General features: G+C 27.4%; 1 protein-coding gene across 6 annotated transcripts; it reads left to right on the forward strand.

The window, feature by feature from the left end:
- Window positions 1–430: 430 nt before the first annotated feature.
- On the forward strand, window positions 431–26286 carry LOC107171466 (uncharacterized). 6 transcript variants are annotated; one of them, XM_089228755.1, is made up of 19 exons: window positions 431–445; window positions 3440–3756; window positions 10066–10254; window positions 10377–10492; window positions 11875–11982; window positions 13786–13860; window positions 13953–14027; window positions 15852–15923; window positions 18348–18431; window positions 19626–19697; window positions 19817–19879; window positions 19987–20280; window positions 20330–20659; window positions 20731–20790; window positions 20868–20957; window positions 22045–22134; window positions 23494–23565; window positions 23632–24012; window positions 24079–26286. In XM_089228755.1, the coding sequence occupies exons 2-19, from the start codon at window positions 3625–3627 to the stop codon at window positions 24362–24364; spliced, it is 2589 nt and encodes an 862-aa protein (XP_089084881.1). In that variant the 5' UTR covers window positions 431–445; window positions 3440–3624; the 3' UTR covers window positions 24365–26286. The 6 variants fall into 6 exon arrangements, with proteins under 6 accessions (XP_089084881.1, XP_015377197.2, XP_015377203.2 ...); XM_015521711.2 differs by lacking the exon at window positions 431–445 and adding an exon at window positions 3129–3357; XM_015521717.2 differs by lacking the exon at window positions 431–445 and having other exon boundaries at window positions 3129–3756; window positions 20351–20659.
- The last annotated feature ends 288 nt before the right edge of the window (window positions 26287–26574 follow it).

Genomic DNA, 26574 nt, shown 5'->3' on the forward strand with positions numbered 1-26574 from the left:
AGATAAAAATTTTAATGATGGAAAAATGTGTTGTAATAGAATCTGTAAAATTACGTTTATGATGATTTATCAAATTTTCCAGAAATCGACTTATAGAAATCTACCTAATAGATGATTTCTCAAGAGTCGTCAGAGTTAGCGGTTATATTTATAGAACTATATGTATTCTTATGTTCGACTATGTCAGATTGCTAACTTGGGTGATCAAGTTATACTTAAAGCGATTATTACTTGACTCATGACCGACTTCTTAGACACTCAACTGTGGCTTTCAGATTAACGCTGTTCAATTTCCATATAAGCACAAGATAGCACCGTAGCAACTATCTAAGTTGCTGCTACAGAAGTTTCCGCAGTTGGCAGTTCATTACAGGTGGATTTGTTATCTTATATGCTGTCACATATTGTCAATGGTTCAGCGCAGTCGGATTTACATACCTAAGTAGTAAGTTACCAAGTTCAGCGTTAATCAATTTAATTTGTATTAGAAGTAACCTATAGGCCTGACCTATATAATTCTAACGACTCAGTTTCCAAAATCAGTACCAATTTGAGCTGTCAAGGGGGCATGTTTGGCTGGTCTGGCCTGGCTAGCTCGAAGAGGTAGTTTCCCATGTAAAATTTTTAAAAATATCACAATTGAGATATGTTTTTGAATTTAGTGGTGCGAGTGAGTGACCGTGACGTGTATTATGTCCATGAACAGGTTTTTGTAAAATGTCGCAATTCACCTTCTAAGGTGATCAAGTTGAACGTTAATTGATCTTCGCTTGAGGAGACTGACTTGTTAGACACTTTAACGTGGCTTTCAGATTTACACTTGTTGGCTTTTATGAAAGAACAAACTGAACCGCGTCTAGCTCTTCGAGATTAAAAAAAAAACGTCACAATACTGAATTAGTGATCAATTTGCAGACGAACTACGGTGTGTCTACTTTCACTGAAGTTGGACTGCCTACCAAATGTACTGTTGCATATTGTCCACGTTCAACAGTCAGATTGTATTCCTAGATGACTAAGTTAAACGTTTATCGATTTTCACTCGAGTTGAGCATGTTGGTTAATTATATAATTCTAACAACTCTGTGTTAAAAATCAGCAATCATTTATATCTATAACCGGTGAAAGAGAGGGTCGGGGTCTCCCTCATCTAGCTTGGAGGGTTAGTTAAATGATAAAAAATAAAGTTTCCTAATTGTTTAAATATAAATGCATTCGTTTTGCAAATGCAACATTTCGCTGTCGAATGAATAATAAAAGAAAATATTCCTAAGCATTTAAACAGTTGTATTATTTAGGTAAGTAAACTCAAAAGTGCAAAGTAATAAGAAATCATTTGCTTATGACATGACACAGGTTTGGGTGGACTTTTACACTCTACAATTACACCTTATAACCTAACCTTTCCTATTTTTTTATTTTCTTAAAATGGTCACCCTTTACTCAATAGTCAGTATACTCTGTTCAAGTTAAGAAACTAGTTGGGTAGCAGTCAGGTAACACTTGTTCGTTCTTTCACTGTGTCAACCATTAGTATACCTACCGTGTAGTATTGCCTAGGTATGTGATATCGAAAAAAGTATCGATAATTTTACTTGATATCGAATTGAATTCAAATATCGATACCTTAAATACTTGTATCGGAATGAAAATACTGATGTTTTAAAATGGCGGACTGAGATTGTAGACGGGGTCGTTATTGATTATTCCATGATGAAATGGAAAAAAACAGGATTCAAAACGAGTAATATTCTTTTGATACAAGTAAAATATCGAAACAGTGATTGAGTAATATAGGTACTAAAAATACTTGTACTGGAAGAAAAGTATTGACACTTTAATCATTTTGATAGCATAGAAACATTCCTTGCCCAGAAATGTGGTCGCACACATTTCGGCCGCTGTCTAGCCGTCTAGATACGTTTCTTAACTCGAATCTTGACTATAGTATAGTCTAGAACTAATTCGCAAAACTGACCAAGAGTAGATTTTTTGGAAATCCTTTGTGAACTCAGACCTTCCTCTCCAAGTATAAGAATTATTTTAAAAGTTAGTACCTATTGAGCTATTTTTATTCGCAGTCTGGTCTTTTTCCGGGTTGATACAGTCCGCACATTCAAAAATAAACTTGAGGATAGTCTACTGTACATTACACTACAAAACAATCTGTGGCTAGGTATTTGCTCTTCTATTTGAAAGCATAACTGTGTATGTGTACATTTTATCGGCGCAAGGAATACGAAATATTAAATTAGATACAATGTCAATATAGAGTTTCCCATATTAGAATAATTTAAAATATAAGTTATTATAAAATGTACATTTTATAAAAATCGTGTTAAAAAAATAATCTAATGTAATAAATAATTTTTGATTCTAGCGGGAATAGCGCAGGTGTTAAAAGAATGACATTGTAACTTACTGCAACGTGCCACATTCTTGTTGTGAACCTGTGGTTAGCTTCTCTAACCACGCTTGTTATACCAGGTCGTTTGTGTTTGTGTTGATGGTGAGTTGTAATCTCCCAGAGTCCGACATATTGTTTACACGGATTCTGACACTCCAGAAGCCCAATTTAATCGGTTAAACGGCAGTGATAAAAACTTAAAATAAAAATTATTATGAAATGTACAATATCTAAAAATCGTGTTTAAAAAAAAATTTAATCTAATTTAATAAATAGTTATTGATTGTAGCAGGAATAGCGCAGGTGTTAAAATAATGACATTGCGACCTACTGCAACGTGCCAAATTGTAGTAGTGAGCATGTGGTTAGCTTCTCTAACCACGCTTGTTATACCAGGTCGTTTGTGTTTGTGTTGGATGGTGAGTTGTAACCTCCCAGAGGTCGAAATATTGTTTTCGCGGATTCTGGCACTTCAGAAGCCCAATCTGATCGGGTGAATGGCGTTGTTAAAAAGTCAAAAAATTTCATTATTGTGTCTTTTTTTCCGGTCTAGGCCTGATAACCGAGTGCCTACTTAAAGCAAGACCTTTTTACAATATTCGCAGGTCGTTGTACGTTGAAAACCCATTTCGGTCGGAAACGGTTCATGTATAACATCTTTGGAGGCACTATCAGTCGAAAGACGACCGCACGACCGCCATAGAAATGATAACAACGACCAATGCCCAATATGCATCATTTTGCCGTTGGCGTATGGCGTATAGTCAGTTGATTGTTTTTTGTTTTCATTCGCGCGACTTGTAGAGTCAAGAGTGTGCTGTGTAGTAACAACGTGCGTAGACCGTAGACATTATAATATAAACTTCGCCGGGCCGCAGCCGCGTTTCCGTGCACGAACCATCACTGGAAAACCGTAATCTTTGATTTTCCTCGTCGGAGTGTGCGTCTTGGTTCGTGTAGACTCGTTTCGCCTCCAAAAAAATTATCCTGTTCCGGTAGGTACGTTTACGTTTACATTACATTTGGTTTCAGACTATTGGTTTCAAACCACCGTGTTAGCGCCGTTATTGGGAAAATCGAGTTGCTCACGGTTTAATGGTCGTTTTTCCTGTGGCATCATCGCTGTCTTACCCCTCGTAGTCGGGCTTCCAGACTCGTGTTTGTCGTATGTCGTTTGATCTTCTGTGTCCAAACTCCGCCAAAGGTTCTGTTTCACCATGGAAAACGTTTACAAGTGCCGAATATGCTATCGCATGTACCACGACAAGGAAGTCGTCATCGATTTATCGTCGGAGGAGGCAAAGAAAGAACTAATTCGCGCGAAAATACTCAGTGCCCTATCAATCATAGTAAGTGCACCTTATGACATAGGTATTAGCACTTATTATTATTATTATTATTATTATTAAAATTATTATTATTATTTTGTGTATGTGCATCATTGTCAGTCTTTCAGTTTTTTGGCTGTTACAAACTTATGCCATGTTGTTTGTTTATAGCATTTGGAAAGTCAGTATTTGGACTTTGTTTTGAAGTTATAACTATTTGAAATTTAAGACCCTCCATAGGTGGTTTCATAAATCAATTATAGGGATTCGTTTTGATTTTAATTGTCCAGAAAATGCTGAAGTGAGTGACCATGCCTCGTGTTTATGAAAATACTATATATTTAAATTAGCTATAACTTTAAAACTAAGTCTAATGTCCAATTTCTGACTTAACCATTGTTTTAAAATGATTTATTACATACGCTAGGACAAAAAAAAGTGTGCTCAGTAAAACAAAAGTTTTAACCTTGTTAATTTTTCTGATTAAAATAATTGTCAATGGTTAAACTACTGTTATACTAAGAAAGTGCTTCTTTATAGATATACAAAAAAAAATAATAATGTTTAAGGTACTCACAACAAATTAGAAAATAGTTATTTGTTTATTATTATTAGAACTTTTACTAAATTGTACAATAATATACACTAGATAGATTACCAATAATAGGTACCAATAGTATAATCAAATAAATCTTTAGAATATATTTCTAAAAACTAATATACATTGATCGGTACCTATGTAAGTACTTACATATATTGTATATTGTCATAGAAATGTCTTTTTAAAGTACCTAATTTATTTTGACTATCTTATATTATAATATTATATTAAGGTCCTGGTTTGCTATATTATAGAATATACTTATATCCCTGCCTAGACATGTAAAAACTTTAACCCCATAACTCAGATTTGTTATCCATAATACAATATACTAAATATATCTTGTTAATAACTAAATAATTCAATAGAAAAAAAAATATATATATCGTAATATTTTTCTCATAATATCAGTAGTTTAAAAATTAGTAACCAAAATGATATCTTACTATGTTTTTGTTTGTCATTAATGGAGTGTTTTTTAATATTATTGCTTATATTATTTAAAATGTTAATATTAAAATTAATTTAAAGGATTTATTATCACAAGTGCACTACCTATGTAAGTTTTTAATTAATTATAATGGATTTTAATCATTAATTTTGCCCATTATAGTTGATACCACACTATACATTTATATATTTTAATGTTAAGTATAGGTTTATAACAAGGTAAATTAATTTGTTAATGACTTATTAATACTTTTACTATACCTACATTTTTGGACTTGAATATTTGGTCTGTTGTTTGTGTTGGACTGTGTCAAAATATTTTTCTTTCAACTTTAATCGACACCTATCTTAGTTTTAAAAATGCAAATATCTATATCTTTAAAACTCAAATATTTAATTGTATTCAATTATATTATATTATAATGATTCAAAATTGCATGTATGTGGCTGTTAAATACTCAGTTCATTATTTACCGAGTTATTTACTATCAAGGACTGATGACAATGCTAACAATTAGCTAAATCCATGCCATATCCCTAATTTGATTTTTCTACTAACTGAGGGCCCACTTCAAAAATAAAATAAAAATAGTATCGTCTACCTATAGCTTTTATTTTACTAAGTATAAAATTAATTGTAAGATATTACCTTTATTAAACATAACTAGCTAATTATAAATTAAAATTGTACTTTCTTACCTTTATTGCTTATTTTTATTAACATTTGGTAGGTGTCTATCTATTATGTGAATTTGATTGTTTTAAAATATTGATGTAATGATGTGACCAATTCGACTATGGCATATTTACCATTTAAAATGTTAAGCATAGGTACATATAGTGTTTAGAAAGAATATCGTTCATGAATGCACGTTCACACATTCTTCACGTACATAGTTAGAGAATGATACGTGAACGTCACTCATTTTTTTCCAATAGAGCGTGAGCTACGTATATATTTTTAATGAATTTGGACAATTTTTTAAGACTCAATTTATTTACTATTTTATTAATATAGGTATGTATATAATTTTGGTACTTTAGAAAATGTATATGCTCTAAAGTCTAAAATGTGTTTTATCTCGTGTTTTATTTTTTGGTTGAGTCCTATATGTTTCTAGGTTTATATTTAAACTATTGGTAAACTATTCATATGCAAAAAATTAGATGAACGACCTAATGAATGTGTTCATTTTTTCAAAAAACGTGACGTGAATGCGTTTCTTTGAAAAAAAACATAAACGTAAATGAGTTCCTTTTTTAAGGACTGAACATGAACCCTGGGCGGACTAGACTAGAAGTGCGAGAGGGCAAACACGCCCTCACAGGTATATTGGGCCCATGTGTACAACTGTGTAGTGATTAGTGATTGAGGCTGGACTGTTGGTTAGTTTGTCATAAATAAACTTATGCAGTATAATGATATTCGTGGAATTTTGAGCCTCTACTTAAGATTGCCCGGACAGATTTCTTATCCCAGTCCGCCCCTGATATGAATGTGACTGAATTTTTTTTTTTGTGAACGTTCCAAACACTGAGTGCATAACATTTTTATATTTATCTAAAAAAATGAATTTTTAACAATTTATTTTTGTATGTGTTCAAAAATAATTTGGTAGACTAATTAGTTTTCAATTGATGCTTATTTAAAAAAATAATAAAAATTCCTTCAAAATTATTTAAAGTATGCTTTTTTTTTCTGGACCAACAACTGCCACAATGTAATTTGTATGTAATAAAAATAATCTTTTATTTATATTTGTGAAATATGAAGTCTTCTTATAGTGAAATATTTCTTTTGGTATTATTGTCTCCTTGCCAATACCTCATTGTCAATGATTAGATCCAGCCACAGATAGATCTATCCAACTTTGAATTTAATTCAGAAACATATTAATTATTAATATCGCTATAGGTTATTATTAGTACCTGTAATTCATTAGGTAACCAATTTGTTGGTTTAATACAACTCCTGGTAGGTAACCACACACTACAGTGGGTGAGGGTAAAATTCTATCTTGGCAGTGGCAGTAAATTGTGTAAAGCTGAATTTTACCTCTACCACTTTCACTGCAGTGTGTGAAAATCTTAAAAACAATAAAAACATGTTATACACGTGTTTTTTCCGTCTTACAAATGTATGACATATCAAAATCTGTTTTGTGTTTAATAGAACCAATCAAGCTGTAGTGATAGTTAAAACTCCAAATTGATATAAAATATAATTTAAAACATTATACTCAGTTCCAAGAAAGAAGGAACTCGTTTTTTGTCCTATGATGCTCATCCCCCACCATTTCTGTCCATTCAGTTAAAATTGTCTACTGTCAGGTCAGCAGTCAGAAGTGACTTCATTGCATATATAGCGCTCAGATAGTGAAGAGTGGGAGTTATTAAGCCTCCACGCTGTCACCGGCATTAGTTAGATGCACAGATCGAGTTTCGTCTCTCATGGAACAGAATATACCTATTGAAATACCCATTGTATTTATATTTTTGACGAAAATTATACAAAAAAACTTTTCATTGTTTCAAAACCATTAATTTTGTGTTTTTAAAACTTAATTAACTTTTTTTACAGTTCCAATATTGAAGAAAAATAATATTTTACAGCTGAAATTCTCCTATTTATGTGATGAAGTTTCTTAGTTATGACTGTAGCTTTCTCAGTTCTTTCTCATTCAAAATAGTTTTTGCTTTGTATTACATTTGTCAGACAGAGATAAATAGGCAGAGATTCAACTGAATCTTAAGGGTGCTTTAAATCTTTCTCTCAAAATAAGAAGTGGAGAGATTAAAAAATATTCAATATTTTTTGGGGTGGTCATGTAAATGTGGTGTCTTCTAATATTTCTATGTTAAAAAACTCCAAAATGTTAGTTATTTACCTTCAGTTGATTTCTAGTTGAGTACTTCTACCTAAGTAATTTATATCTTATTAAGTTTAACAGGTTTAATAGTTTTAACAAAAATTACGGATTTCACTTCCTTTACCATTACTTTGTTACAGAACAGTACTTTTATTTCTTTTGATTTTACGTATCAGATTCTCAGAATGATTTTAGAAATACTAGATCGAGGACATTACTATTTTGAGGCCACCATTGCTTATTAAACCTTAAGAAATATTATTTTTGAAAACTCATGAAAAGGTTTACTGACATCTTCATTTTATTATCATCTATTATTTTCTTCACTGTGGCGTTTTTTACGGGGTGGGGGGGGGCTATGGAAGTAGATATCCACAGCCTTTTTTACAAATTATAAATTATAAATTAATTTTAATTCGTCTATTGTGGATAATGCACATATCATATACCTAGGTAATCCTTATGAAAATGTTCACTAAATGCATAGGCACAAATAGATAAATTATTTTGGGGGAACTAAAGCCCCTCCTATAATATTTCCTAAAAGTTATATATTCTCAGCGCTAATTATTGACTTTTGAACTGGGGTACTTGGCAAAAATATGGGGGGGGACTAAGTCCCCCCAAGCCCCACCTATTTGCGCCAATGACTAAATGTTATTTTATCATTTGAAATCCATGAAATTTTTTTGACTAGTTTAGAGTTATTTATTTAAAAGTTATTTTCAATTTTTTTAGTTTTTTTTTCTACAGTATATCTTGCAAGGATTTACCCATTGCAATATCTAATGAGATGATAAATATAACATGGACAATGGCTACATGTATTTTATTTAATTATTTGGTTATAAAAGATTAAAAAATTTTTTTAATTTTGAAAAAAATAAAGATACCTATTTTATAGAGTTAATTTTGCTGAAAAGTGTTGACCTTTTAACATTTGATTTTCATTAATCTCATGATTTATAATCGGTTTTTTTATACATTTTTTTTAATTTACGGATAAAACGGCAAAAATATGGTTTTCATCCGGATGCAGTCCCCCTCTATAGTTAATGATTATATCCTCATAAGACACTCGGTATACCTAAATATCAATTAAATTTGTATGTTTGGTCAAAATGCTTAAAATTTTAACACAATGTTCCTTACAAGTTTTTATAATATGAGTTAAGAAATACTAAAGATTTATAATATACCTTATGCACTATTTTGACTAAATTTTCAAAATCTCAAAAATTGTGGCTTAGCCTCCACATGTTAGTGGCTTTAAAATACTCATCCTTTTCCATAAAACATTTAAAATTACCTACAGTACTGTGACAGGCGGTTGTTCAAAACCTTCCCGCCACCTTGTATGTGCACATCGTTAGACCTTGCCTCCTCCTCAACCTTCTCCACCTAGAATGACTTGAACTCAGAATGCATAAATATTGCTTCCATATTGTTTTCAATGAAATCTTTAGATGGATTGCAGAGTAAATTCTAACATCTATGATTAAATCTCAGCCTAATAGTATACATTTGAAAGAAATAATAACTCATTAAAAGTATCTTTTTGAATCCCTTTTTTACTGAACATTCTTTATTTACTTAATAATTCTCTGTATGTAGCTCGGTATGTAGGTAGTTAGTTGTATTTACCTACTCTTCAAGAAACAACTTAGAAAATTGAATAATTAGAAAATAATAGTCTTTAAACTTGGCCTTTAAATAGTAACTTGCCTCTTTAATGTTGAATAATATTTTCATACTTGCTCTAGATCAGTGGTTCTCAACCGGTCTGCCACGGCACAATACTGTGCCTAAAGATTGACTAGATGTGCCGCAAGAAGTTTCTGATATTTGTTATAAATAATTATGCTGGAAAAAAATATTGAGAACAGTAATTTATTTCATTGCATTTGTGTAGAGTGTGCATGCAAACTTATGATGTATAATAATGTGCAGTAAACCATAAAAGCTCAAGAACCACTGCTCTAGATTGTAGAAAACTGCTTTTCTCGAAATTGGGTTCAAATTTTCTATCAAATTGGTGACACACTATTCACTAAAACTAATATTGCTTGTTATGTTTTAAATCCAAAAAAGTATGTAAGGAACAAAACTAAGACTAAGTGTACCAATCTTTTGTTATGCATAAATATTATTAATCGATAAAGATACCTATATTTTTGACAATTATTATTTGACTCATTGTAAAATAGGCACTTGAATATTTATCTAATATTTAACTAATAGGGTATTGCAAAAAACAGGTAGTATTATTTTCAAATTATACTTAGAGTTCGACTAAGACTCATATCCCTATTCCATAAATGTGTTTTCCTGGTATTTCAATAAATATTTTGCTAATATTTTATAATTGATACTTAAATTTAATTGGATTTTTTTTTTTACTTTTTACAGGTCACTGATCACGATTCTCTAAAGTATATTTGTAGAATATGCTATGGGCAAGTTGAAGTTAATTTCCAATTTGCAACTAAATGTCGAATAAATAATGCAAAATACATCGAAAGCTTAGAACATTCACCATCAAATGATGTAGTCAGAGCAGAATATAACAAATTTATGAAAATACCTATTAGTGCTTTGGTAATAACAAATTTAAACTAAAGTATTAATCACATTATAATCATGACTACTATATAATTATAGTTATTTAATTAAGTATGTTTATATTAAGAGTCTTAATTTATTGGATTTTATATTTATAGTTTAATCAATATCAGTTAGATGTGAAAGGCTTATTTGATGCAGTAACAAATTCTTTGAATGATAATAGTGAAAATCCAAGACATTTTGAAAATGTTGGTATTAATGACCACAACAGGTTAGTAATACCTACCTAGCTTAATATTATAAAAACCTATTTAAAAAATATGTATTTTTTTTCCATCATGAAAATAACTTATGTTTTTGAATGAAACATATTAATTGATTGTAAGTTTAGTAGGTATATTAATTTTTAAAGTATTAAAAGTATCTGATATGAATGTCACAATTTATTAATAGGTACCTTATTTATTTAAAACGAATAAAAAACTTCCATAATTACATCCCCCAAGGTAGCATTCTTGCACCCACGCTCTATAATATTTACACATCTAATATTCCTCACTCTAACCTTACTAGCCTAGCTACTTTTGCCGATGACACAGTCATAACATCCTTTGATCCAAATATGAATACGGCAACGGGGAACCTTCAATCCCATCTAAATGACTTACAAAATTGGTTTAATCTATGGAGAAAAAAAATAAATGAAAATAAATGATCACATATCACATTTAAGCTTCGACCAAATAACAGCCCCTCGGTTACTCTCAATAACAAAACTATCGCTTGAGAAAGTTCAGTAAAATATCTAGGTATTCATCTAGACCAAAGATTAATGGGCCACTCACATCAAAACCAAAAGAAAATCAATGCAACTAAAACCGCATAAACTTTGTCAACTTCTCCGTTCTAAAATATTACTTAGTGACAAAACTCTTGTATACAAACAATTAATTCATCCTGCATTGACATATGGTATTTAAATCTGGGGCTCAACCAAAAACTCAAACCTAAATCTTCTCCAATCCTTTCAGTCGATTAGTCTCCGTCTACTGACAAATGCACCTTGGTACGTTAGTAATCATACAATCCATAAAGACTTGAACATTCCAACTCTTCACACCCTCGCTTCAACACACTATAAAAAATTTCATTCTAAAACAAATAATCATCCAAACCTGCTAATTTCAAACCTCTCCTCTAAGACTCTCTCGAATAACCCTCCCCGTCAACTAAAATGGAATTGGCCTCTTGATTTACTTCGCTAAATAAAAAAAAAAAAAACCAGTTTGAAGTAGTGTCAACGGACGCACCCTACACTCAAGCCTCCAAACCTAAATCTCAAATTTAGTTATTGTTTTATTATATTATTACAGATTGTAAATACAATTATTTATAAAAAAAAAATTATATATATTTATTTTTTTTTTTTTGAATAAGAAAATAGAATATTGTTATACCTGGAGAAAATGTTAAAAGAATTATATTAGGTACAATGATGTATTTATTAATATATTACTTTGGTTAGATAATATTCCAAAAATAGAGTACCTATATCATTTATAAATAAATGCATTATCAATAATATTTATTTTGTTATAGGTAGTTTAAAATTTAAATGTTAAATACGTTAACTTATCATGTATTATTTTATAGTATTACAACTCAATTTGATATTGAAAATGATCAATCTGTTGCTAATGGAATTCCAGAAAATTTGCCAGTACTTGAAGTAAATGTCCCTTCTACAAATGAGCATAATATGTAAGTAGATAATATAGTTTAATTTTATTGTTAGTTGTGCAATGAGTCGAACTTAGAATAATTCTTATTTATTATCTTAAGAATACTATACAACTGCAAGCGTGTTCTCAGTCTTAAAAATGTATTACAATACATTTTTGTCATCTTACAAATGCATATCATGGCAAATTGTTCTGGATAATTCATTTAATTATGTTATGTTTAATATTAGAAAATATTTACCTGTTATCAAATTTAAAAGTAAGAATATTACCTTATAAACATCATACCTAGGTATTTTTTAAATTTAATTTTACAGCAAGTTACGCAATGGCTTAATTACGGGGATGCACGACGGTGCACTTGCACCCCCTGGTATTATGTAGCAGGTGCAAAGATATGCTTTTGCACCTGCAGATGCTGAACTTTATACCTATTGAAATACAATACCAACTAAATTTCATTGATTTGCTGATTTTTTTTTTAAACTTATTTAAAAATTTTGTCATCAATTTAATTAATTTCATATAAATATTATATTTTTATATGTATGTATAATGTATCAATGTATCATATAGTACAGACACAGCACATATAGTATTTAAAATATAGGTACATACAGATTGTGATATTTGTTTATGTTATATTGTTATCAAATATATAAAGATACCTATAGTACACGCGAGCAATGCAATTAGCTTTAAATATGAATAATATAACTTAATTTATCATTACGATTGTTGGACCGATAACATTTTGTACCTGCTGAAATTTAATGGAATTACGCCAATGAAGTTATGATACTAGTTTAACTGTAAATTTTAAAATTATCTTAACTCTTAAAAGATTCACTAGTTAATATTCTTACTTCTAATTATTATAATAGTTCAATCACCCTAATACTAAAATATAATACTAAAGTATTTAAAGTTTAGATTGACAGAGTGGAGTGGTACGGGGTTAACCCGCATAATGTTTGTCCACTACTCCGCTTGTCTAAACATTAAATACATATAACTCATAAACTACTCGTCCTAAATTCGATTTTTATGAATCAAAATACTTAGAAAAATATTCTGCTTTGGAATATGAAATTAAAACTCTATGTTGTCATTCAAAAAAAGTAAATAACTTAAAAAATGATTAGGATAAAAAATCTTTAAAAATATAATATTTTAATAAAAACGTTGGTTTTTTAACAACTTGAAACCATGTAAAAAATATTTTGAAAAAAGTAAATACTTTTCGAGATAATTAGTGTACTCACTTAAAAGAATCACCCTGTAACTATAATTAATTTAGATTGTTGTTATAAGTGTTTCTGATGAATCTTAATTCTATTAATTGGTAAATTTTAAGAACATGTTTTTTAATTGTTTACAAGAAAATTTAGTTGTTATCTCTATATGGACTCATTTCCAATATTAAATCAAAAACTTTTTGAATCTCGGATTAATTTACAAAAATATCACAATACAATATTAGGCTAAGTAGTTGAATATTTAAAGAGTTTAACATTATTAGGCATCACTCCGAATTGTACATTGAATGTTCATCAATCATCATAGTAAAATAATGACCAATTATTTTGTATCTCATAGTTTTATGTTTTTATCTTGTAAATGTATCATTGTGATATATTAATTAACAAGTTAGGTTGGATAGTTAATAAAATATATTGTATGTTTTTAATTTAAATATAATGTTGTAAGTTACATTGAAAAATTATAAAATATTGTTTATTATTATAGTAGAATAATATACTGTATAGGACTATTGAATTTATCATTATTTATCTATCATTGGTTTTTTTTTTTTTTGTAGAAACACAAATAATATAAACAATTCTACTACTTCTAGCTTACCTAGAAAAATTATATTAAGCACAATTCCTGTAATGTAAGTATATAATAAATCTAATGTCAATGTTTTTCATAACATTACTAAGGTATCTAATTATTTAAACCATTTTTTTTTTTTTTTTTTTTTAGAAGCACAAACAATTCAAGTAATACAATTACTCCTGGTAGAAATGTTTATCGTATCATTACCAATGGTACTAATCTGTAAGTTTATAGTGTACCTAACATAACCTAACATTTTGGTATTTATCATATTAATAATTAGTTATACAATTTATGAATACTTAAATTAATTATAAGTTATAAATATTTTACATATAGAAATTATTTTAGATTATTTGCATAGTGTAATGGTTAAAATGATAAGTGTTGACCCAATGTCTTTTACCAAAATTTAAGGTTACAACATTTTTTTAAGGTCGATTAGTACATACAACATATCATTGAAAATAATACTTGTTTTCTATTGGCCTATATTGTCGTATGTATTTTTATTAATAAAAAAAAAATACATATATTTTCATGAAACTATAGGCTTAATTATTTTGTACATAATAACTGTTCTAATCTATCTATTTTTGTAGGGATGGCACCAGTTTTGGTTTTTTATGTTAAATAACTTTGATGACATCTTTTTTCACTGTTCTGTTTATATTATCTATTTGTTGCCAGAAAATTTTTTCTGCTTAAAAACTCCTTAATCTTAGTGAAAATGTGAAAATGACAGTCTTAGATCTGGATTGTAAGGGTCAGATGATAGTTTTCTATCCAAATGAAATGAAATTGAATGTTATCGTGCAAGAGGCACTAGTCACATTAGGCTATTTCTACTTCAAAGATTTTGAATATTTTATTAAGTAGACCGCAAAATTAGTACTCAAAAGAAATAAAGACCATCATGTGATATTAGTATTCTGAACATGATAATGCCTGGCCTCGTTTTATGCACCTTTTATTTGATCTTGTAACCTTTTGAATGAAATACTGTCTCTCACTCCCTTATATTCTGTTGCATCTGTTTAAGCCCTATGATTATCATGTATCACCTTTTCACTAAATGACTATTCTTATTCACTACTAATGCAAACTACTTTTGATTGGTTTTCAATTTTATGTGGGATATCACTAGCATATAATATTATGCTATCTTAATTCTAAATTATGTACTTTCATTTACCAGTCTCTGATTTACTTCACCTAATTAACTTTCCATTAGAGTTCTCTGGGAATTTATTATTTAATTTTGGCTTTATAATATGCACCAAAGTCCTGGTATTCAGGACATTCGGTTCAAAGAATTTATGCTTGTCTTCACTCAAAGAATTTCACATGAATTAAAAATGTGTGATCCTTATTTTATGCATTAACCTGCCTTTGACTGATTTAACTATTAATAGGTTTTATGAATATTTAGATCATTACTTAAAGAATTTTTACAGTACATTTAGCTACCTTCTTGCTATATTTTTACCATCCTATTGATGAATAAACCATCATCCAATTACTCAATTTAGGTAATCTGATAACATTCTTCTAATTTTCTGGTTTCTCATACATTCAGTCAATAGACTTAGTTCTTAAAATTTTGATTTCAAAGTTTTTTTTTCTATTTCATTCATCTCTTTTGATTTTTCAATATAACCTGTTCACTTACTGCATCATATTTGTTGTATCTATTGAGGGGCCTCTCTTTTATTTATTAATTACCTTGCTTAATTTTTAATTTTTATCACGACATTTTCTCTTTATTTTTCATTAATAATAATTGATGAATGATAATATACATATCAACTTTTTGTTATTTGACCCTATACATACGTGAATGAACCTTTGTATGTATTAAGTGAAATATTTAAAACAAAATGAAGTATAATAATAATATGTCATTAAGATTTTACCTTATATTGTAACTATGCATTTTTTACAAATATTATTGTTTTCAATTGTTCTTTAATTTGAATTTTATTCATATAAAAATATTTTAAATGTTAATATGTTTTAAATATAATTTTATTATTTATTTTTTAGTGGAACAAATAATGTAAATAATAGACTTGCCATGAATAATATAAATCAATCTAGAACAAACTTTCCTATCGTGTAAGTATTTGATAAATGATATATGATTAATAATATTTAAAACTAACAGTACTACTTAATTTTGAACCTTAAATAGATTAGTATTAAGTATTCTTTATATTACGAATATTAAGTAAAATAAAATAATATTGTATTTTTTTAAGAATTTTAAGTATTGAAAAAAAATATAATAATTTCTCATCTTAATTTTAAGTGATATTTAGAAAAATGTTGAATATTTATAGTTTTTAAATGTACAAAATATGTTTACTATTATAATCGAAGGCGAGGAAAATGATCACGTGCGTCTAGCTGAATTTTTGTAGTAGTGGTATCCAAACCATAAATTTATAATTTTATAAATATAAATATAAATATCAAATTATTTATAACAAAAATGTTATTTTAGATTTTGAGCGTAGCGTTAAATGTATTATTTTCAATGATGTGTTTTCTTCTGTTTCATAATATAAGGGGTTGTTTAAATAAAATGCTCCAATTTTCGACATCAACCAACTTTTCTGATAGAAAATTGAATCTATAGTTGAATTCAAAATTGAAAATTCCAAGTAATTTTTGAAATTGTTTGGAAAAACTTAAAAGAAAATGAAGGAAATCAGGTTTTATGTAAAACCAATTTTTGAAAATTGATTTAACTGTTTTAGTGTAATTCAAACACTAATTACTTTTAACACATAGATTTTTCATTAAATATTTATATTAGTATTATCCATACAATGTACAATTTTTAAAATATTTTTTTAAGCTATTTATTATAGCTATGAAAATTTCTTTGAAATTATTGACAATAAAAATTTTTCACATACGGTATTTAGTTATGGGATTCTATAAAACCATCATATACTAAAATGCTTTAATTGTTTCAATATATCTGCTTACAACTAATAACGTCTTCTCCCTGGTACTTCACAAATAATTTTCTTTACAAAAACTTCCTAACCTTAATCAACAAGCAAAATTCTATTACTTAAAACTTCATTCAAAATTAAAATATCACAGTTAATCCAATGATCAAACAACTGTTCTCCATCTTACTTCCAGGTAATTTACGCAGAAGACTTAATAGACAGTGGCTTAGAGCAGCGTTTCTTAAACTGTGTTCCGCAAAACCCCAAGGTTCCAAATTTTTTCCGTCATTCACAATAAAGCAAAACCGGTTTCGCATGGAAAACACCTGAGAAGACTAAAGAAACAAAATTTTCATACTATAAAGATAAGAAATTTTACTGTGCAACATCGTTTTTTATATCACAAAAAAAGTTTTTGCTGTTTAAAAATTCGTTATTTTAAACCTGAATAAGTGATTTCAAAAAAGTAAAAACAATATTGCACAGTAAATACTCTTATGTTTATAGTGTGACATTTTGTTTCTTAGTCATGGCAGTAGCCTTCTCAGTTTTTTCCTGCGCAAAACAGTTTTTGCTATGTTATATATTTTTAAGATGGAGACAACATATGTGTGTCCTTTTAACATATTATTAAATTTCCTTTTCTTACAGACTAAAAAAAAAAGTTAAATCAAACAAAAACTGCTTAACGTAAATTTGCTGTGTTATGTTAGTAAAAGATAGATACCATCTTGTAAGAGAGATCCTTAAAATTATTTTTAAATACTTGAATCCAACGTTTTCTTTTAACTCAACTTATATTTTAAAACTGGTGTCACTTAAAAGAAATACTAATGCTAATTAATAGGGATGGGCCGATATCACTTTTAACCGATAAACTGATATGTTTTGCAGATTTAAATCCGATAACCGATGTATTCAAAACTTTGAATTTCTATCCAAAAGCATGAACCGATATTATAAAATACCCAATAATACTTACCGATAAGTACTAAGTAGCAACTAATAATACTGTAATAATCAATATTATTATATATTAATATATTATATAATGATTAAATTTAATAATTAATAAATATTTAATATTTAATACAAATAGAGTTAACACAGTTGTACATAAATAATAAATATTAAATATTAAATAACAAAGTTAAAAATTTTAAATGAACCATTTTCTTTCTTGTTAGTTGATAATAAATTATAACTTATTAATTTATAAGTTATACATTTATAAATTTTAACTATAGTCTATAAGTATAATTTTAACTTTTTAATAAAACAAATAAAAATTATAATAAAAAACAAATCACATAATATTTAAAAAATAATAATTTTCCCTTTTTCACTTATTAAACATTCCTTGTTTAATTTTTAATACAATCAAATATTTAATCTATGTATGATAAATTGTTTTTTTTCATATCAGTTCAAATATGGTTTTAAAAAAAAAACCAATACCGATAAAACCGATATTGCCATTATCGGCCAATAATCGATATCGGTTTGTTTATCAGCCCAGCCCTACTAATTAACTTATTACTTAAAACAGTTAACAAAATTTTTTTTTTTTATTTAGTTGTAAAAATAATGTAATCAAATCGAGTAGATTTTGCGTATTAAGTAATAAACCACCTCCATTACTTGTGAACGGAAGACTTGTGTAAGTATATACATGTAATATAAAAGTCTAAAAATTCACTTTATGTACTGTGTAATATGTAAAACATTTAAATAATTTTTATAAAAAAAAAAACATTGAAACCGAATTTTTCAGTTATAGGAATGTTTTATAATGTAAAATTGTAAAGTAATATTCTACTGGCATATTTAAAGAAAACATTTTTAATATTTTACAAGGCTCTATCTTCTACTTTATTTTATATTCCTTGCTGGTTTTACTATTATTTTTTTCCTGACTACTGTTTTAAAGCTAAAAAGGCTAAAGATTTCTTCCAACCTTCAAAGTTTATGTAGAATTTTTCATACATAATTTTATTAATATGGTCTACAAGTAGATAGTAAGTTCTAAATACTTCTAAAATTTATAACAGTTGTAAAAAACAGCTTTCAAGCGGGAATATTATTATGCTCGACATAAATTTCTGACAAAATCAATTTATTTACTTGCTATAATTTAAAAAAGTAATTGTAAAGATTTGAAATATTTACTAAATATTTGTATTGTAGTTTAAAAACTATTTTTGCCTCTTATAAATTATTGATACTTGAATTTTTTTTATAAATGCTCATAAAATTGATATCTCTTGGTTAAAAATATTTCTCGAATTTTGATATAAGATACCTTATAAGTACTAGTATAAGGGTTTGAGGTTAAAATTGTCAATCTTCTTTGTACAGAATCTTTTTTTGTGTGTATAGTGATAGTTCATTGAATTCAAATTTAACAATTCCATTAGGGTGACCTACTCAATCAGTTACATTCAAATTATACAATCTACCATATATATATTGTTTATATATATACCATATATAAATGATACTCCCAGCTTTTTGTTCCTCTATTTTATGTGCCTCACAATGAACTTCTTTTAATTGACAAATGTAGGTAAATAAAACAACAAATTGGAAGTGCTATCGTGTAAACTCAAATATTTCTTCTAGATATTATTTTAACTCAATGCTTAATATAATGCTGATATTTTTCACGTTTTGATATTAACCAATGATTAGGATAAGTGATATTCACTGTATGTGTTAGTAGTAGTATTTTAGGTTAATAGTATATTATAGATCAAATATAATAATTAGTTGTTCATAGGGTACAAAATAATTTTATAGATAAGATATGTATACATATTTACATTATATTAATATGTATGTACTATGTTTTTAGTGAACAAAATACTGTACTAAATCTTGGTTCTGCTACACGTTTAATTCAATCTAATGTGAATACTCCCTCTACGTAAGTTTAAAATTCTATAAAAATGCAAATCTGAAACATAAGTTTGGAAATAATTCATGTTTTTTAAACAGATTCTATTGTATTAATATAAATATTATATTATTTATTTGTTTTTTTAGAGTCCAAAGTACAGTAAATATTCATAATAATAGTGTTCAATCAAATGGAAATGGAGAAATAAAGTTAGTATATTATAATTAATAATAATTTGTTAAAGAATCAAGATTTCATTTTAAAATTAAAATATATAAATATTTGATTAAATATAACTGATTTTAAATTTGTACAGTGAAATTAGTGATGATGAAGTGATTTGCTTGGATGATGATGATGATGATGATGATGATGATAATAATCATCATAATGACAATAATAACAATGGTAATGGCAATAATAATAATGATGATGGCAATAATTTACAAGGTCTTGAACATTCTATAAATCCCTTAAACCAGTGGGTGCCATCACAACCACGAGTTAGACATACTAATAATACCAATAATAATGTTACAACCAACATTTATAATTCATATAAACAAAAAAAATACAAACAAAAAACAAAAAAACTCCTTAAATTAAAAAAGTATGTATTGAGTGAATAAATAATATATTATACTAATAAATTTAAATAGAAAATGTTTATTTAACTTAAGAAAAGTGGTTTATTTACGCAACAATGCACCATCCACAAATATTCCACCTGCAGTAGAAATGACAGTTACTCCAGATATGCCCATGTCGACTTCTGATATGGATTCTCCTCTAAATCAGGAAGTAGAGTGTATTGATTTAGATAGTGAGCCAACTGAATCATTACTGGTTGAACCAGAGCCACAACCACAACCAGATCCAGTTCCAGAACCTGGACCATCAAGAGTTTTACCAGATACTGGATTCCATTTTTTATTCTCAACTGATGAAACAGTTGACTTGACCACTAAAGAAGACAATACTCCAAAAAAGTTGGTTGATATTATGGATTGATCTAAATTTTGTTGTTAAACTTAAATATTGAATATAATATTTGTTACAGAAGAAAACCAATCATAAGACAAAAGAAAACTCCTAAGCCCAGAAAGGCTGTAGCTTCTAAGTAATACATAATTATTTGCTTAATATACGTATATATTACATGAATATATGAATAAATAACCCTTTATTTATATTTAGGAAACAGACTCGGAAAACTTCTATTGCTCAACAAAATCCCAAAAACGAAAGTAAAATATTAAGATCCTCTACATCATCAACTATAGAAAAGTAATTTATTTTTTACTGCTTACTAACTTATAGTTGTCATTATTCAGTCTTTTTTATTCAGTGGCCACTCATGGGTTTTTAATTAAGTAGTGCAAATCCAAAAAAAATATAACCAATATTATATTACATATTGTTTACAAATTTTAGTTAATTACCAATTACCTTTTATTTTGTTTAACATGATTGTTGTTTTGAATTTCTGATAATGATCAAGTAACATCAGCTAATTAGAATATAATAAGTGAATGAAAGTAAAGACAAATTATAATGCTGATGCCGGTGTTGTAACGTCGAAAATAATTCACTGAAAACAAGTTATTTGGTTATGTACACAAAACAAATGTGCACATCAATCTCATTATAACGTGGGTGGCGTGTTTCGACTTGTTTTAATTTTTACACTGTACAAATGTGTACAACTATTGCGTACACTACTGCACTACTATAATATACACCAATACCGTTCCGCCGTGGACAACTGTCCGGCTGTTTGGCCTCCGAAAAAACCAAATCCAAATATTATATTATTTTCATAATATTCTGAATTTATATTTTTATATTTTAAAAAATGATCTTAATAAGTAATAACACTGAAGGTACTTAGTTGTATTATTATAATTTATGTTTTCAATTTTTCTAAGTTTGGGTAGGTAGTGCATGTGCACTTGTGGACATATACATGAGCTGCCACTGTTTTTATTACAAATTAACAATACTTTTTTGTTTTTATTTGCCGTTAATCTAATTGAATATTGGTTTGAAATATAAAAATAATAACTTCGAGTTAAACTAAGTTCAAAGTACAATTTTTTTTATTAACTTAATTCTGATTTTTTTTCATATTATAATAACATTCTTTTTAATTCCAACCAACAAATTGAGTTTTACTTGATCCACCTTATAATTTTGAAATGAAATACCAATACATTATCCTCCACTCACAATTTTAAACTACAAGGTATGGATAAATTTCATTTTTTTCAAAAACTAATATTACTGAGGTGTTAGCTTTTAAATAATACATAGTTATTTGCTTTAATATATACATATATATATATTTATAAATATCCTTTTCTTTTACATTTAGAAAACAGACTCGAAAAACTTCCATTGCTGAAAGTAACCTAAGATCAAAGGGTCAACTATTAAGATCATCGATTTCACCTAATGCAGAACAGTAATATATATTTTTTAATAGTTATTTATACATGACAGCAGTGGCATAATTACGGGGGTGCACAACGGTGCACTTGCACCCCCCGGTATTATGTTGCAGGTGCAAAGATATGCTTTTGCACCTGCAGATGCTGAACTTTATACCTATTGAAAAACAATACCAATTTAATTTCATTGATTTGTTGAATTTTTTTAAACTCATTTAAAAATTTTGTTATCAATTTAATTAATTTTTTATAAATATTAAATTTTTATATGTATAATATATCATAGTACAGATACAGCACATAGTATTTAAAATATAGGTACCTAAAGATTTTGATATTTGTTTATGTTATACTGTTATAAAATATAAAAAGTACACGCGAGCAATGCGATTACTAATTGAATTAAAGCTTTAAATATGAGTAATATGACTTAATCTGTCATTACAATTATTGGACCGATAAAATGTTGCACCTGCTGAAATTTAATGGAATTATTCCAATGCCGAAGGTTAGGTTAGGTTAGGTTAGGTTACTATATTTGAAGCACGTGCCTGAGTTTGAGGGGTGGTGGGTGTCCTCAAAGATCATCTGATGTGTTAAAAAAAGCATTATTATTCATATGAATTAATATATTTTATCTTTATAAAATTTTAGGTTAGGTTAGGTTAGGTTAGGTTACTATATTTGAAGCACGTGCCTCAGTTTGAGGGGTGGTGGGTGTCCTCAAAGATCATCTGATGTGTTAAAAAAAGCATTATTATTCATATGAATGAATATATTTTATCTTTATAAAATTTTTAATGTTTTTTGTGATGTGTAGGGTGGGTGGTGGGTCTGACAATATAACTGCCTCATAACTTAATGAAGTTCGCCACTGATACATGTCATTAGTCTGTTTATTTTATTGTAACTTTAAATTACAAATTTTTTTTATTTTACATTAATCTAATTGAATATTGATAGAAAAAACTGTTCTCAATTTAAATCTGTTAAAACCTCAATTTCTCAATTTAGAATTGTTTTTCGTCTACAATGATTTTACATCATTAGATTCAAATTTAACATATCCGTTACCTACATTGTCTTCTCTAGACTCCTCATGTATAGCACATTGTTTGCTTACCCATTTTGTTTTGTTCCCCCCCCCACAATTATTTTGAAAAAAACTGCTAATTTTCAATTATAACCACTCAAAAGTTCCTTCTATATCTAAGTTGCTTTCAAAATCCACCCTCAAAGTTATTCATTAAAACATTTTTTCTACTGTAAGTACTGTAAGTCATATATTATAGCGTATACAGACAAATTAACATATAACAATGATGTAGAGTGGAATATTATGTAGTAAATTAAAAAAAAAATGTATTTTAAAGGTTGGATACATCATTAACAAAGCCTAGGCCCAAGAGAGCATCTGCTATTGATAGTGCTGCTGTGATAAAAAAGTATATTTTAATCATAACTAATCAATTGAACATATTAAAATTTATAAACATGTATTTTTTTTTTAGTTCTGGTTTATATAAACTAGGAAAATGTATAGAAGGCAGAAGTGGCAATTGGTCGATAAAGATGACAAGTATTTCATTACCAATGTTCCAGTGCCCAATTTGTCATAAGTTTTTCTATAGTTTAAAGTCACGCCAAGAACATGAAACTTCAAAGCATTCTTCGCTGCTTGAGTCTATACATGAACCTGCGAATATTGTTTCTTCCCCTGGAAATTCAGCTTGTACTCAACAGCTGTACCTTTTTAATTATCTGCAACTTTGCCAAACATCAAAAAATAAAACAGAAACAGTCCATCAATTGGCCAAGAGAAGACACTTGTTGAAAGCATTTAACTCTTTAAGAAACAAAATTATTGGATTGTTTCAGTGTACTTATTGCCCGTAAGTTTAAAACATCTATTAATTTCAATTAATTCTTATTAACAGTTATATTTTTGTATATTTTAGATTTGACACAAATCTTATTTTTGCTTGTTGGGCTCACATGACATCATCCCATTTAAATTGTGTTTTTGAGAAAAGGTCTTGTTTATTTTGCTTTGTGTGCAGTCGTATATTGACTAAACGTACAACAATGCTCAAACATTTAGATGGTTGTGTAATTAAACACTATACATTACCAATTAATAATTCTTGTGTTCGATTTATGTGTGTACATTGCGATGATAGCTTTGATTCCTTGATAGAACTTGATGATCATACTTGGGAACATGAAGACAGGTATAACTACTAGGGTTATTAACATTCATATTACTTATATATATAGTATATAACTTACGTATATTGTATATATTTTATATATGACTTTTGTATAAATTTTTATTATTTTTATAACTTATAGTGTTATCAATTAGATGTTATAAGTATTTCCTAAACTATTGTTAGTATTAGATTGTTCAAAAGTAATCTGTTTAGAATTATGATTTAATTTCAAAGATAATAGAATACAAAACTAGTTATATATATTTTTTAATTTTAATTTAACTGAAAGATAAACATATTTGCATTATTTCTTATTGATTTATGCTTTATTTTGTATTTTTTTGTTTCTTTGTTTAGAGTAAATTTTTTAGTTATATTCAATGAACTTCCATTTGTTTTTTATATTGATATAATGCAAGTCAAAAATTGTATGTATTGTATTTACTTAAAGACTTCATTTTGTATGATTATTATAACTATTTTTTCTTTGTACACAAGCGATTAATCTTGTATGTTTGCCCAATAAAATTTAAGTATTTCTAACCAATTAAAATTATACAACTAATCTGAAAATAAAAATTGTATTGAATAAAATCAGTTATTATTTTATAAAATGATAAATGCAAATAAAGTTATCACTTTGATTCTACAAATTTAAAAATATTAATTTTTTATTCATAATACGATGACTGCAAATACTTTTATGCATCATACTTTCACATAAACATTCATTTGTATTCAAATATTTTCAACTTGGGGTTGTTTTTCAATTTATTTTGAAAACTGTTGATTTATTTTCATATTAAAGTTAAAATATTTTTATGTTGTTATTAATTATTTTAATTTGTTTTTATTAAGTTTGATGAAACAGAACTGATTTTTATAATATGTCAAAATTATGAATGGGCATATTTTTCATCTTGTATTATTTGTTTATTTATTATATTATTGATATTTTATTTGTTTTTATATATACATATTATTTCATCATGCCTAATGCATAAAAATAACTATGATTAATATTATAATATTTATGAAGTTAACTGATAAACATTAAACAGAAGCTGATAAAAAAAAAATGAATTAGTTTGTTTTAAATTTTAAAATTATTTTGGAGGTTTATTGCATAAAAATATAAGTCTTCAGGAACTCCACTATTTTGAGATTTGCTGAGTCTTAGTTACATCCAGATTTGATTTATTCTCTAGTTAAATTTTAATGATTTTGGTGTCTGCTAAACCATTGATGGATAATTGTATCTATTTTTTTTTCATCAATGGACCAGCATTTTGTTAACTTATAATAGTGATACCTACTTTAAGTATTTAGTTTTATTAATTTTATTTAAAAATCTAAGTACTATATTGTTTGAAAAGATGTGTGAATGTATATACAATGAAACTTACTTATAACAAACTTTCATTTAAAAAAAATTTCTATTTTACAAATTATTTTTGAAAACCTTGAACTTCACTGTTATAAATATGTAATTCTATCCAACAAATTTCTCTCTCTCTCTATATATATATATATATATATATATATATATATATATGCTTATATGTTACCATTTTTGTGTTTCCCATGCAATTTTGTTATATGGAATGTTTCATTGTATATTCAATAATTTCATATTTTATTTTTTTATTAAGTATGTGAAATAATTGATTAAATTATTAAAAAATAGTTACAATAATTTTGTTTATCATACTGAATGAAATTATTGAAAATTCAATAAGATTTAAAAAATTTCTTGTTGAATGAACATGAATCATTACAATGAAGTTACTGTTAATATTAGTCCTCAATTTATTAATCATAAGATAACACTCTTGTCACAGGGTATGCTTTTATTTATAATTATCTTAATTGGTATAAGTAATATGAATGTCAAATTAAATTAATCTGTATTATATAAATAAAATTAATAAAATTAGTTAGTATAGCACAAAATTAAGTGTTTTTTATTTTACTTTAATCTATATGTTAAAAATGGGAATATCTACTCGCCCATTAAATACATTGTGATGGCTCAATATTGTTAGTAAATTTGCACTAAAATTTCAGTCTATCAAACTTAAATCTGACTCGTGTTTTATGGTGTTGACTTGATGGTAAGAAAGTTTTTTTGAATTCCCAACAATTTTATGTTGTTTAACCACATTCTATTACATCACATTTTCCATTGCTTATACAGATGCATTGTAGTCGATACTTACTAAATAGTATGAGTATCAATAT

This window comes from Diuraphis noxia, unplaced genomic scaffold, assembly GCF_037042655.1.
Source record: "Diuraphis noxia isolate RWA-SAM2 unplaced genomic scaffold, SU_Dnox_SAM2 contig0005, whole genome shotgun sequence".
Lineage (NCBI taxonomy): Eukaryota > Metazoa > Arthropoda > Insecta > Hemiptera > Aphididae > Diuraphis > Diuraphis noxia.